Here is a 14700-nt window from a genome sequence, read left to right as displayed (position 1 = left end):
GATTTAATTCCTTTAGAAGCTATGGGGATATGGTTCAAAAAATGAAGATTTCTTTTGCCTTGTAAAATTGTGTGAAAGATGACTCTTTCCTCTGAGCCTCCCAGGCAATTTGACAAGCTCCGTGGCAGTCAAGAGGAAGACTGTTCTCTCTGAAACGCACGCTGAAGACCATGCGACCAGGCCTCATCCCAAGGAGATGCCACGTTTGCTTTGGTTCTCTGCCTCTCTTACCCTCCCTCTGAACCCTCCCTCTTTTGCGCAACCCTGCATCAACAACATCCCTGTTTGATTTTATCGCTTCATCCGGGAAACAGCCATACGGATTAGGAAAATTGGGTTAAAATGTATGACCTGGTGTTTCCTAGTGATGTACAATGACCACCGATAAGGGAACCCAGACATCTGCTCGCTTCTGCCTCGCAGTGCACGATGTTTTTTTGCCCTGTGGGACACACGATGCAGCTCTTCTGTCTGGCCTCGGTCTGGCCAGTGCTAAGGGCAAGGGATCGGTGACTGGAACTGGAGCCCGGGCTGCCTGCGTGTAAAAGCCCATGCTGTTATTCTGGCCCAGAATAACAAGTAGTGTTTAGTGTTTTGTTGAATAGGACACCATGAGTCTGACCCCCACAGCCGGGGAGATAATGAGTTTGGAAAATGGATTTGCATCTGGTGTGGTCAAGATGATAATCTTATTGCAGAAAATATTCTCACCTGTGTTGCTAGCGCATCTCATCTGTGTGGCTGGCTGGAAAGGCTGGATTAGAAAAATCTGTCTGATTATTTTTGCTTAATTTGGAGACTGAAATATTCTGGGCCAGTTTAACTTCTCAGTGCATTGACCAGTGCTGTTTTGTTTTGTGATTCAGGGGAAAAGATTTAATATCCTTTTTTGTGTGATGTTGTAAACATACTGTTCACGGTAGGTTTAATAACAGTCTTGTTTTTGCTATCCTGTTTTCTAAAAAAAACCACGCCTAACAACTAAACAAACAAGCCCATTTACTCTAAGGTCCAAAACCATGGATCATTTGACTTGGCTGAACTTTCCATCTCTCCCTACACTTTTCAAAGGTGGGGAGGATGATTTTAGAAACTGGGAAAAACAAAGGAGAGGAATCGGTGAATCTCAGACTTGTACACAAACGTCTGCACAGCATCCTGGAACAAACCTTGGTGCTTAGGATCGTGATGGCCTTACCAGGCAAGTTTCTTGCCCGTTCTGTCTAATGTCACAACCCCGCGGCTTGACTGTACTCCAACAAAATCAGTCCTTCCATCGGCTCTGCAAGAGGCCGGCTTGGTTATTCCATCTGTGAGGCACTTGTTCAGCACGGGCCGGGACCAGACACCTGCCCTGGGACCAAATGATGTGCTCCCACAGCGGGAAACGGCATGGTTTTGCTGCCATGAATGATAATTAATATTTAAAAATAAGTACCAGGCATTTCAAAAAATACGCAAGTGGAGTTCTGGCACAGTTTGTCCGCAGCTCTGCAATGGAAAATTCGCCACTCGGGTTTACAAAACAGAGCTGCCTTCTCCACGCAGCGCTGCTGGGTGTGCTGCCACGAGGCAGCCCACTCGCTGGTTGTCCTGTGCTGAGAAACCAACTGCCATTTGGGCTGTCATGTTCTCCTCTCCTCTGTTGGCTGAGGTCGCTTGCTTGCCTCTTCATTTCTATTCTTGCATATTCCCCCCCGCCCCCTTCGCTCTCTGTCTTTCTTGGTAATTTGAACCAGATGCCTGCAAAGCCCTTGGGGCCTCTGGAGAAGGTGCCTGTGACCCCTCTTTTGCTTGCAGGACCGTTGCGGCAGGTTTATGCTCCTTCAGGGTCCTGTCGAGGACCATTTAACCTGAACACTTTTCACTTTGCTCTTCTCTCCATCTTTTTTCTTGCATTTCTTATTCAGCTGATCACTCTTTCATGATGAGGAGGCTGGGTTTTTTCTCTGTTGTACTTTGAGCCCTGATTTTTTAAGACGATGCCAGAAAACTGCTGAATTTAGCCTGGGTGGTTCTAGTTTTACTTGCAAAAAAAATTGCTTTCCTTTATATCTGTATTTCTCTTATGCAAGTACAGGAGGAAAAGGGAACAACATGTTGCATAGCGGAGGATGAAAAGCAGTTCAAGTAAGAGATGACAGGAGAGACCAGACAGGTATAAACCAAATAGGATTAATTTCAGGATATTTGAGACCGCAGGTCTCTTGTAGGCACTAACAGGGGGTGCAGCAGAAGATCACTGCAACGTCAGATTCCTCTAAAAGTCATTTGGATCACTTCTGAGGACAAAACTGGGCTGGAAACCTAGTTTGCAGTGAGACGTCTGACGCTTCTTGCTCTCCAGCCAGATCATATGAAAATCTTTGGCAACGCGTTTGGCACTCACAGAATCTCATAGCAGGAAAAATTCACATTTGCAAGTGCAGAGGAAAACAGTAACCTGCTGATTCCCTTGGCCTCTTTTACACGCAGAGCTGGGGGGGTGGCAAACAAAACCTGCACTCGAATTGCCTGCACGTACAGGAATTGTCGTCTCCATGCATAACACCTGCAGTTATCCTCTTAGTAGCTCGAGACTTGGATAGAAGAAAGGGAGAGAGAGGAAAGCCACAGAGTTCTGGGAGCACAGGAACTTTCAAGGAGAAACTGGATGATAAAGCGATGCTTTTTGGGGAAGAGAAGAAGCGCAACATAGGAGGAGTAAAATTTGGAGCCAGTAAGCAATGGTGAATGGGTTCCTGCAGGAAGCTGCTGCACTTGGGGAGAAAGTTATAAAAGCCCATAAGTCATTAGAGAGGCGGATGAGAACTCCAGAACTAGGTTTAAGGCTGAACAATGAGCTGGGTTTAGGACAGATGAAGGTATCTGTGTTGTATCTTAGCACATGTTATCAAGTGACCGCGCTGGACAACCACAGGGTGCAGCCATCAGTCTCGTGAGTAGCTGCGCAGTGTCTTTGGCAGTCCTGAAAGGGTGGGCCGTGCAACTGGAAAAAAACAGCAGGAATTTTAAACAGGATTTCATATACTTGTAGTGGTGATGCTACTTGTTGCTCTTCTCTCCTTTGCGGATGGCATAGCCTTGGGCTGTCTTTACGTGATGTGGTACAAACGAGTTTTTGCGTGCCAGCACATCCAGTGTCCACATCTGCTCAAAAAAATAGGCTGAGTGTTTGTAGGGAGGAATTTACAGCACAGAATAATACTCCAGTACTGCACATGGATCAATTGTCGTACTGTAAGGTCTCCTTTAGAAAATACAGTAAGTCTCAAAACAAAGTTTTGATTGCAGAGCCCGATACCAAGTCTCCAAAATGGCCTGGGTGAAATTCAAACACTCCAAAGACAGGAGATCAAGTGGCATCGTGTTTGGGCTCTGACATATTTCCACTGAAAAACAAAGAAAAAACTGAAAGCTTATGGATGTTTAGTGCTGTGAAATCTTTCCGTAGAGACACGGCAGAATGCACCCATCCTGAGCAGAGAAGGGGATTTATTTCGTTATAGAGGTCTCCTTAATCTCTTTGGATACCAAGAGGCAGACTGAGTTCCCACAATACGTTTCTTCTCACCTCAGCAGCGGTGACTCTTCCTTCCTTATATTTACCAAGCTAAGCTAAAAAGCAGTTCTGGGGTTGAGGAGGTTTTACTACAGCTTCTTGTAGTGCCCGGTGACCATTGAGCTGTGCAGAAATGAAGGGTAATGGTCCTCCAAAGGCGTGAGCAAAGACGCTGTATAAATGCTTCGTGGTCCTTACCTCTTACAGAGGAGAAAACGCAGGGGTGGGTCAGCGCAGCAGCGCTCCTTCTTCTCTCTCATCATTGCCTAGGTTTCCCCAAGTGTTGTAATTTTAGATTGGTTTTCCTGCTGAAAAGCTGCCTTTGACCCACTTTATTTTCTGCTGCTAAAGGAGAAGCGCTAGATAAATCGGTGTAAGCTTTCAAGGCACTGTTTAGTAGGAGACTCTGAACGCGAGTCCCGTCTGAGTGCCTAGCAGCTCGTACGCTGTGTTGGGGAGGTGGGTTTTGCTTCTGTCCGGCGGAGCTGTGGCTGTGCTCGCTATTGCAGGTGGTGTTCCAAGAGCCAGCCGCATCTTGCTGCCCTATCTGCTTTTTTTCCCCCTTTAAAATCTCATTGTATGGTAAAACAGCACATCACTCACCTGCTTTTCTGCCCGCTGCAGTCCTTGCATTAGCATTTACTTAGCGCCAGTCGCAGCGGCATCTAGGTGAGATTTTCCAGGGAAAAGAGGATGGCGCTGAAGTAGCATTCACCTGTTGGACAGACAGAACGGTATGTGCTGCAGTGCCTGCTGCAGTCAGTGCCTTGTAAAGGAGATTTTATTCTCCCGTGGCAAATCCAGCATAAAAATAGCTTCTGGTAGAGGTATCACACACAGCCTGAGCAGCACTCCACAGCGACAGGATGCACTGCAGACAAATTGTGGTGGTTTTTTTTTTTAAAGTCAAGCAGCGTTTTAGCATCCAAATGCTGCCTGTGCTAATTGCAGCTGCCATTAACGTGACAACTCATGCCACTCAGACAGCTCAGCATCCGTCAGATCCCAAAGGTTCAAATGCTGGCACTTGGGCCCTTCCCTGTACAAGCTGGCTTGCAGGTGCAAAAACAGCGTTTTGAGGCCATTCTTTGAATCAGGCAAACTAGGCACAAATCCTCGCAGCCCCTTCCCTGTCCTAACCAAACTGGTCGTGAAGAAAGATCCTTCCCTTGAATGAAGCAGTGGCTTCCTCGGCCTGGCAGGGTTTCTGCAACGAGCTGCTGGAGCAGCTGAGCTGTCGCCCTTCCCTGTTGAGCGTCGGATGTAGCATCACACACCGGGGGCTTTTGGTTTTTAGGAAACGGGGAGGGCTGAGCCCTAACTCACAGTATTTTGGTGGATATAGTGTAGCAGCACATGCAGTTTATTGCAGTGGCCATGCAACTTTTGCTACATGCTTCATGGTGGAGCTCCAGCCCCTGGGAGCATTTAGACTGCAGGAGCCAGAGGGAGGAAGCACAGGGCAAGTTCTTTGGAGCCATTTTTGTTCACCTTTCACGGACACAGAGTCTACAGCTGTCCCTGTAGACTACGCTGTTTTCTCCTTTTCCAGAAACGAGTGAAGAGTATTTCTCACCTTGGGTAAAGGGAACTTCTGAGGCTGGGAATGGGGAGGTTTAGAGGAGAAGGAAGAGCTGGAGGTGGGTTTGCTGAAGCTGGGGAGTTGCAGGAGAGAAAGAGAAGGTATCGAAGAGCCTGTGAACCAGAGCGAAGCGAAGGACGGTGAGGCTGGAGCCAGGTTACAGAGGGAAAAATTTGGGCCGAGGGAGAAAATAGTGGTAGGACCACAGGAGGGAAACCCAATTTCCTTCAACTGCCTTTCCTTCTAGTGCCAAATGTCCTATTCCTCATCCTGGAAGAGGATACAGGGAGAAGATGGTGTGTGTTTCCCAGCAAACAGTGTCCCAACCACAGCCCCGCGCTTTCCCTGTGCCTGCAGCCTGCCCGCAGAAGGGCAGCGAGGCCGGGGCGGCTGCTGGGAGGACAGGCAGCACCCCTCTGCCTCTTGCTGCCTGCCAGGTCCTCTCCTCCTCTCTGAAGGCAGGGAAGGGAGAAGCATCTGCTCCTGGGCGCTTGTAGAGCCTGGGACGGTCTGTGCTTCCTCCCGAGGGCAGGGGGAGGCTGCGCCCGGATCGCTGGGTTCACACGCAGAGACTGATGTTGTTTTACTTATGCAAAGCTCTGCACCATGAGCCCTACTTTATTGCAAATAAGCAAGTGATCTTTTTAATCCAGCATAGAGTCCAACAGAGCGTGCATATGGCTGAAAACAAGGGCACAGCGCTAGCTAACCACCAGCTTAGGGAAGAAGGGAGAGAGGGGGCAAACCCTGCGGCTCGCAGAGCAGCTCTGCCGGGCAGGGCAGCCCGGCAAGGGGCTGAAATAGTCCCGAGGCTCTCTCCTGCGGCTTGTTGCTCTAGGGTTATTGGAGCCTCCTACACTCCCGTGCAGTTGTTGCAGGGCTGATGACGCTGCAGTACCACTGTTTGGTGCCAGATTTTGGTAAAGGTTGGGCTGCTCCCACTGGTATTTGTTATAAAGTCGCTGGTGAGCAGAGATTCAGTGGAATGGCAACGGCTCTCTGGAAGGATCTGCCTGTATCATTAATCTGCCACGTTATTTAATTGAGCTAGAATCCAGGATGGCACATTATCTGCTAGTTGTGTCCTTGTGAATATCCAGTGGAAGGAGATTAATAATCCAGATGGCTGGTAAAATGTTTGTTTTATCATGCTTTCTGATTATTATGAGACTATCAGCCCTCAGTGCCTATTCAAGTAAAATGTCCTCTATATACAGTGTATGCATTCAGCAGTCTAAATATATAATAATTACAGGTCAGCTAATGTTGGAACGGTGCCATTTGGTGATTTTATGCACCATTTGGGTATAGCTGCAAATTGATAAATCGCATTTTTACAGATTTTGTATAAATCACATATAATATTAACTAGTGCAATGAAATGATCAGCTCGCTCTGGCTCCCAGAACTGAGTCCTTAGGCAAAAGGGGCTTTTTTTATTTGACTATTTTACTTTTATCTGCCTCTGCAAATTATTATGTTATGCAGGAGCTGGTCATGACTTCCTAATTAGGGCTGAATTTTGAAATAGGGCTGTGAGCCTCATGATAAGCCTGTTCTTCTCCACACGTAGAGTGGCCTTTCAGTGTGAAACATCACTTAGGACTAGCATTATGCAACTTGAATTTCTTCTCTTGTAGTTTTTCTTGGTTTCTTTTAATTAATTCTTAATACAAAGCGTTTGAAATGGTTCTCAGGGCCGGCTTCATTGTTGGGCCTGCTGGACCTTTTTGATAGTATGGGGGAGACCCACACAGCGCTGTATTATTTCACAGCCCACGCTTTTTTGCATTGCAGAGGTGTTTAAAAAGGCACTGAAGGCTGCTCTGTTATCGTAGGGTTGTTGATGATTGCCGAACCGCTTTTATTATTTATTCTTTAAAAAAGGGGGGGGGGGCATTGGATGCAGTAATTCAGGCTGCTATCCCAGCGCCCCCATCTGTGCCAAGCCACGGCCCCTAATTGCTGAAGACAGGACAGGAGCCTAGAGAGACTTCTTGAAACCCAAAGATTTCAGAGCTGATGAGCTGCCAGGGAACCGGAGTCCCGTCCCTGCTCTGTGGAAGCCCCCAGGAGCTTCACTGGGCCTGGGCAGGGAAGACTGGGGAGATGAGGTGAAACTGGGCAAAAACTAGAGTTTTGAAGTTTCTTTTATAGAATCATAGAATGCTTTGGGATGGAAGGGACCTTTAAAGGCCATCTGGTCCAACCGCCCTGCAATGGGCAGGGGCATCTACAACCAGATCAGGTTGCTCAGAGCCCCATCCAGCCTGGCCTTGAGTGTTTCCAAGGATGGGGCATCTCCCACCTCTCTGGGCAGCCTGTGCCAGTGGTGTGTGTTTGTTTGTTTTTAATAAAAAAAGATACATTTGCACTGGGAAGGGGAGGTACATCTGTGCATTTGTGTCCAGTGCACGTTGGAAAAGCTGGGGAGGAGAGAGCCCTTTTTCTATTAGCGGCATCTCAGCTGTTACCCGCAGCAATGCAAGTCAAGCATGTCAGGCAGGAGAGCATTTTGGGGAGAGTTGTGTGTGTCTAAAACATAGCGAACACCCTACTTACAGGTGACTGTGGACTGGGCTAAAATAGGAACCTTTGCAGCATTGTCTAAATCAACTAGATATGACTTTTAATAAGTTACTGGGAAAAAGCAGTGTCACCCCCAGTTTGCTCGTTCACCGTACTGTTGCCTGCAGCACACCGTTGTTGCGGTTTGAGCGAGCAGGGCAGCGAAGCAGAGAGGATCTGGCTTGGGGTGGTGATGCTGGGTCAGAGGACGCAATTAACACCTGAGGTGCAGCCTTCCCTTGCCCCAACGCAGCCCAGCTCCTTCTCAGCACAGGCACAAGAGGATTTGAGAGCTGAAATTGTGAAACCAGCCGTACCGCATCAGACCAAAGGGCTGTCGAGCCAAATTGTTGCTCATGGATGAGTGCAAGAGTGTGGCGAGCCCACAGTGATGCATTTCAGTCCATATTTCAAGGTATGCATGAGCTTTTCTGTGCCCTCCACTTCAACGTAAAGTCTGTCAACCTCAAAAATATTAATCAAAAATGTCATTGGTAAGGTAGATTATCCCCGTTCATCGATGGGGAAGGCCTCCACCAGTTTGATTGGCCCAAGGTCAGCAGCAGAGCTGCCATGTACCTCATCTTTTGTGAGCCATGGTCCGAACTTCAAATGATCCCCTGGAAGAATGATCCTTGCTTGAATTACGGAGAACTTTAGAGGTGAAGACAGAAAGCGGGGGTGTTTGAACAGCGCAGTGGGATTAATCCTTTCAGCAGCTGAGGCTGGAGAGCGCGGGGTGGAAGGCACATTCGGCTTCCTCTGTTACCAATAAAATTGTTGCATTTGTTTTTAATCTAAAGCAGAAGTCACCTAGACTAGAACTGTAATTTTTTTTTCCTTTTGGGAACATGAATCCTAGCAGGAAGGAGCGAAAATTTCATTAAGGAAAAAAGCAGGAGTCCTGAGATTCCCAGATGTGGAAGCAGGGAGTGCTCCTGCAGTGCACAAAAGGCAGACCAAATTCTGAGGTTTTCAGAAATCATGAAAGTTTGCAAGCTTGCTATTTGCCTTAGAGTTTCAAAGCCTTTAGGATTCACGCTTTCAAGCTTCCTCCCCCCTACTATTAGGATGTGATCTTTCCTGCTTTATTTTTTAAATGAAAATTGAAATTTTTCTCATGATCCCTTGACTCCAGGAGGTAGAGGTTTAAAAATATCCTCTTTTGCCAAACTGGCAGGAGTGTCATGAAACTTGGTAAGAAGCTGTTCCAGTTGGGTTTGGGAGAGCTGCGAAATACCTTTTCATTGTAGCAGGAAGGTAGGATGGGAAGTTATTTTAAACTTGAGCCAACAGGGTTTAATACCTACATTGGTCCTGCTTGATTTTCAACATATATTTGGTTTGGAATGCCGATAAAGCTGTCATGAGGACGTATCCCTCAAAGGGCTCCCTGGGCAGTTCTGTCCTTCCCAGGTCTAGCCCATTTTCCCTTCCGAGGATGGCCCCCAGGTTTCCACAGCAGAGCTCCCACTAAAACCAGCGTCACTGATGGAAGTGAAGTGGCCCAGGGTCGCTGTGGCAGTCTTAGGCCGGCGTGGCAGTTACTCAGAAGCAGCACTTGGGCATTTATTTTTCAGCATAAAACACTGCTCACGTAGGTGAGGCGTTGCTCGATCTCAGTGTAACTGAAGCCTCTTCCAGAGCAGAGAGGGGGGTTTGCTGGGAGGAGGCATGTTTTCTAACTGGCTTTTGGGTTGTTTCTCTGAACAAGTGCCATTCTTCTGCAATTTGTTTCAGTGTGCCAGGAGAGGTTTTGCATGCTGGATCCCCGTATCTTTGGGTGCGATTAGATCACTAGCTCACTGCTTTCCCTCGCAGTGACCCAGGGCTCGGCCAGGCCTCCCAGTGCTGATGGAAATCCTACAAAAAGCCCTTTCAGAGATCCATGTGCAGTCCCACAACTAGGAGACAACACGACCTAGTCCATCTTTGCAGCAGATGCTGCAATGGAGAACCCCATCCTGTGGGAAGGACCTGGGGAAAGGCATGCAGAGCTGCTCCCAGGCATGCTGCCTCTCCCAGGGGTTTCCCTGTGTCCAAACGGGCATAGCTGGACCTGGCTGGGGTCACTGAAATGCCCTTCTGCAGCACCCAGGGCTGCTCGCCCTTAGGACCAGCCCTGCTTTGACCCTGGGTGCTGCCAGTGGCGCAGGACCGCACGGCCGTCCTGCGCCTGGGCGCACCCCTTCCCCCGGCCCGCGTCGTGACGTAAGGAGCGAGAGCTGACAGCCGTACTCGCTGGGTTCGCTTCTGCTCCGTCACGCAAGACGTTGAATTGACTGTTGGCTGCGCTGTTGTGGGGAAAGGTGTGAAGCCTTTGTACTTCAAGGATGGCTCTGTCATGCAACGGGAGCAGCGCCGGGGTGGCGGGAGGGGTTATTTCACCTCCTTGGCAGGCTTCAGCGTGTCCCTCTGGCCTCCTGATGTGCAGAAGGAGGTCCCATGTTGGCAAGCAGGGTGGGGGACAGGTAGGAGATGGCGTGGGCAGAGCAGGTAGGATGCCCGGCTCCATCCCAGCTCTGCCGCTCGCTCCTTCGGGCGAGTGGTTGGCACTGGGTTCCTGGCCCTGGAAAGCGCCTGGCGCTGTCAGGACGTGGCGTGAGCACAGCCCGGGGCCAGCAGCTCTCTGCAGTGCTCAGCACAGGGTCGGTGTCCCCAGCGGGTCCTGCCCTACTGCCGGCAAAGCGGGCATCTTGGCATTTAAACAGGCATTGCTGCCTTATACGCCCTCGTGTAACGTCCCTGACAGCTCCCGGACACAGGGCGCAATCGTGAGCAGGGTGAAGAGTCCAGCTTTTTATTGCTTTGGGGTTTTTTATCCCCTAAGTTCGCAGCATCATTGACATTCTGCTAGAGAAGAGATGGGTTTTCTTCAAACATCTCGGCTTCTTGGCCTTTATAACTCACTGTAGGATGACAAAACGTGGGAGCTGCAAGAAGTGGTTCAGCAAAACATGATATCGGTTAGGAAAGCAGGGAAGGAGCATGGGCAGGTTTAGTTTTTTTACTTTACTAATTTACAGCAACACAGCACTTTACAATCTGTTTAAAACCAAATTTAAGCTGAATAATGCCAAAGTATTAAAAACTATTAACACTGAAAAGAAGACTGAAAGATCAAGTTAACGATGCGGTTTGTTTTCCGTATGCTGCTCTGTTTGTGTGGACAGTTTCACTCTTTGTGGGTAGGTGTATTTTTATGTTGGAAAGTCTCCGGTATTCGGGGCTTTAAACGTTGAGGAAAAAGTTGCTTCCTTTACATAACAACTTAGGTGCTCAGTGTAAGGTAGCAGTATTTCTGTCCGTTTTAAGATTTATGTAATGTTTGTTTGCAAACTACACTGAGCCCAGTTTGAGTTGGTCAGAGTTATTTTAAGCAGGTTGTATTTGGGGGAGAAGGTAGCAAAAGGAGGCGCTTGGTCAGCATGCTGGGTGCAGAGCACAGTCTTGTTCAAAGACACAGAGACGAGGAGGTGGCATCACCTTCTAGCTCACAAGTTCAATGTACGTTTTTTATTTGAGGACAGAAAGAAAATTTAGCGTGCTGAAAATGCAGTGATCCTTTTTCACCGCTTTTTGCAGTTTGTTCCAATTTAGAGTACGCAGTGCCCAGGGGTGCTTGGCATGCTGGCCAAAGCTGCCCCCAGCTTTTAGGAGACTTATCCAGCCGGTCTGATCTCAGTGCAGGTTAGGGATCCCCATCTCAGGATGCTGAGATAGGGCATTTGCCTGAGAGAGAAAGGCTCTTCATGTGAAATGATGAGGAAAGCTGCTGTGAAATGAAAATCAATGCTCATTCACAAATCCTGGCCTGGAAAGTTTACAGAAAACTCAGTGCCACAACCTGGTTAGCCTGGGCTGATGTTCACATTCGTTCTGATTTCTGAATCAGACTTATCTTGACCTTCTTAAATCAGTCACCTGTAAAGGCCTTATCCCTCCTCCCTGTCTGTTCGGACAGACCCCAGCTGATGGTGTGCGGGAACTGGGACAAGCAGTGCTTTACACTAGTAACTGCCGTTTTCTTTAGGTTGGTCTGGTTTACACATGCACATCTTGGTTCAGAGCACTTGACAGCATCCAACAGTCCAGTTACCCATTCACATGATGATTTTATATTTGGAATCAAAACTGTCAACACTTGAAATCCCTTTGCTTATGAGAGGAGCTTGGCAGTGTGCAGGGACCCATTTGGGGCTGGTTGCACCAGTATCAAAACGGACCGTCTGGGCTGTAAGCTGTCACGGACACCACGGTGCATCGCTGGCAAGAGCATCGCCATCGCTGTAAGGAGGGAATCGATCCAGTACCTCCCAGAGTTGTGCAACCCAAGACCCAGCCTCCTTTCATTCGTTGCCTTCCTGATGCTTTTATGAATAAGCCTGTTGCTCTCCCCTCTTCTTCTCGCAGCTATGGGTAAACCAAGAAGATGGAGTGGAGGAGGGAACCAGCGATGTGCAGAATGGCCATTTGGATCCAAGCGCCGACTGCCTCTGTCTCGGCAGGACCGTTCAGAACCGAGACCAGATGAGAGCCAACGTCATCAATGAAATCATGAGCACGGAGCGCCACTACATCAAGCACCTGAAGGACATTTGCGAGGTACGTGGGGGTTGTGACGCTGGGGTACTGCAGCAGGACGTGGGACGGGCTGTTGAGAGCCGAGGACTGGGTTTGTCCTTGGGTGATGGGGGAGAAAGACGCAGGGTGTTTGAGAACTGTGTCTAACAGAGGAGCAGCATCTGTCAATAAGTATTGATACTTCTGAGAATTTTCTGCTGGATCTGATAATTACCTTCAGTTTGCATTAACTGAAAGTACAATTTTCTGACCTTTTTTCAATACCTCTTTGACTAAAAAATGATGAGGTTGAGATCCTTCAAGCCATCCTCTTAATTAAAACCCAATGCCATCTACTTTTGAACTTGTGATTGAGGAAATTAGGTTGTAATTAAACCAATCAGTTACCCATTTCATCTGTGTCTTTCACATTGGGTTCACAATTTCCCTGGCTCAGGATGGCCCCCATTTGCCTTTTCTTATGGTGAGACTGAGAGCAAGGCGTTTTCACCACGGGAAATGAAGTACGGTACGTTTATCCAGTGTAAGGGAACCGGCAAGCAAATGAACTTTGGTGACTGACCCCTCGCATCTTCAACTTGGTTCTTCTTTGTTATGCTACAGTTAACCCCTACAGGCCCTTGCTGTCCTGCAGCAGACAGAATTAGTGCCACAAGCTAAGCCCAAAGCGCAGTGCATGCGGTGCTGGGTGTTTGGGAAGGAGAATGCATGGCTGCACCGGAGAGTGTTGCAGGACAGCTTGGGCATTGCGTGTAGAGCACATAGTTATCGCTAAGAGGCAGAAGTTTGATAGCACCAAAATCAAAGTTCGTGGCTTTCAGCTCATCCCTCTGAGTGTTTAGGATTTAGCGAGCCTGTGCCCAGTCTTTGCAGAGTCAATGTGCTGAAGCCCCTTGTGAATTCTGCTTAGAAAAATGTCTTCCTCCCTTCATGCTTGCTACTTTTCTATTGACAAGGCAAAGCAGCCATCCAAAAAGCATCTATGACGCTTTTCAAATATGGAAGAGTCTTGGGATTTCATTTTGGAAACAAATGAGCTTAATTTCGCTGTGCTATTTCAGTCGGAGGACTGTGTGTTGAAGAAGGGAAGAACTGCAGGAACTTTTCCACATATTGTTTCTTTTCCTGCATTTGCACTTTTCTGTTGAAAAGCTAAATAAACCTTAGCTTGCATTTCCCAGCCACGTCACCATGCTTTTGCCAAATCAGATTCTCAGGAGGTACAGATGGCATAGCTCCAGTGACATCTGTGGGGTCGCACTGATTTACAGCACCTAATGATATGTCCCAGATATGAAAGGGATCTCTCTGGCTCCTGCCTTGCTTGGTATGATGCAAAATGGTATCGAGGGGATAAATCCAGGTAGAGCACCAGGAAATGATTCAGCTGCCTCTCTTAAAGAAGGAGGAGGGCTGAAACGGGCATTCTCATCTGCAAAATGATGAGCAGTCCCTTGCTGGAGAGAGCCTCATTGTGCTCAGTTTAATCAGAGCAATCCATTTGCCTCCAGGAGAAGGCTCTGAGACAGCTCAGTCATCCCAGGCGTTCCGGCATAGCGTGACGTGACTGTTCCTGTTTGTGCACGAGAGGAGGGGGGCTGGAGCTGGAGAGACGCGGGCCGGCTTCAGCTCCTCCCAGCACCACTGGATGAATTTGCACGGGGGTGTTATTTGTGCCGAAGAAGGAGCAGACACCAGACAACTGCTGATGAGATGCAGAAGTGCTGCTGACAGTGGCAAATTCCCCTCTTCCCTTTGCTCTTTATTTTAAGGTGTCAGGACAAACGGCAGCGATACGATGTATTGGAGGGGATGAAAGAGGAGTTCTGGCTGGGTGGTGAAGGTTGAGCCTGATTTAGTACTGAGTTTAGCAGGGTGTAGTTATACTCTTGTTGCTGAGCTATAATGAATAGCAAATCCTAATACCAGCGAGGCACCTTAAGACGTGTGGTTGTTATCGGAGGACCGTAGCCCCTACTAGGTGATTAAGAGCCCTCCAATTTCTCTTCTCTGCTTCAGGATGTATTCCTACTACCTGCTACTATATTATTATACACCCTGTTATTATTCATAATACCCCTGGCACTAGTCATTCTGAGTCAGGAGCTCACAAGCTAGCCAGCACCAGAATGAATTACCTGCGCCAGCCAAGACCTGCGTGAAGCAGCTGGCTTGGAGGGGAGTTCCCCATCGCAGCAACGCCGTACTGCCCCGACGGCTTCTGCTGCTGTGCCCTCGCTTAGGGTATGAAGGACTGACTGCTGCTTGGTGAAGGAGATTTGTGAAGATTTTTTTTTAGGGGTAAAATGTGGAGTTTTCCCTGGACTGCATTATCAGGAGCGGATGGATCATTATTCTGAAATATCACTGAGGGAAAAGAAAGAAGAAAGAATTTGGCCTTAAG

The 14700-nt window shown here is 48.3% G+C and overlaps 1 protein-coding gene across 2 annotated transcripts in view; it reads left to right on the top strand.

Moving 5' to 3' along the window:
- Positions 1-14700, top strand: part of ARHGEF9 (Cdc42 guanine nucleotide exchange factor 9) — a 194274-nt gene that overhangs the window by 126355 nt on the left and 53219 nt on the right. For both annotated transcript variants that reach the window (XM_082323303.1, XM_082323302.1), the window contains exon 5: positions 12126-12317. In XM_082323303.1, the coding sequence (XP_082179429.1) occupies positions 12126-12317 (192 nt within the window). The remainder of the gene's footprint in view (positions 1-12125; positions 12318-14700) is intronic.

The sequence above is a fragment of the Platalea leucorodia genome (assembly GCF_965183815.1).
Source record: "Platalea leucorodia genome assembly, chromosome: 10".
Lineage (NCBI taxonomy): Eukaryota > Metazoa > Chordata > Aves > Pelecaniformes > Threskiornithidae > Platalea > Platalea leucorodia.
This window is presented reverse-complemented; position numbering and strand designations above follow the sequence as displayed.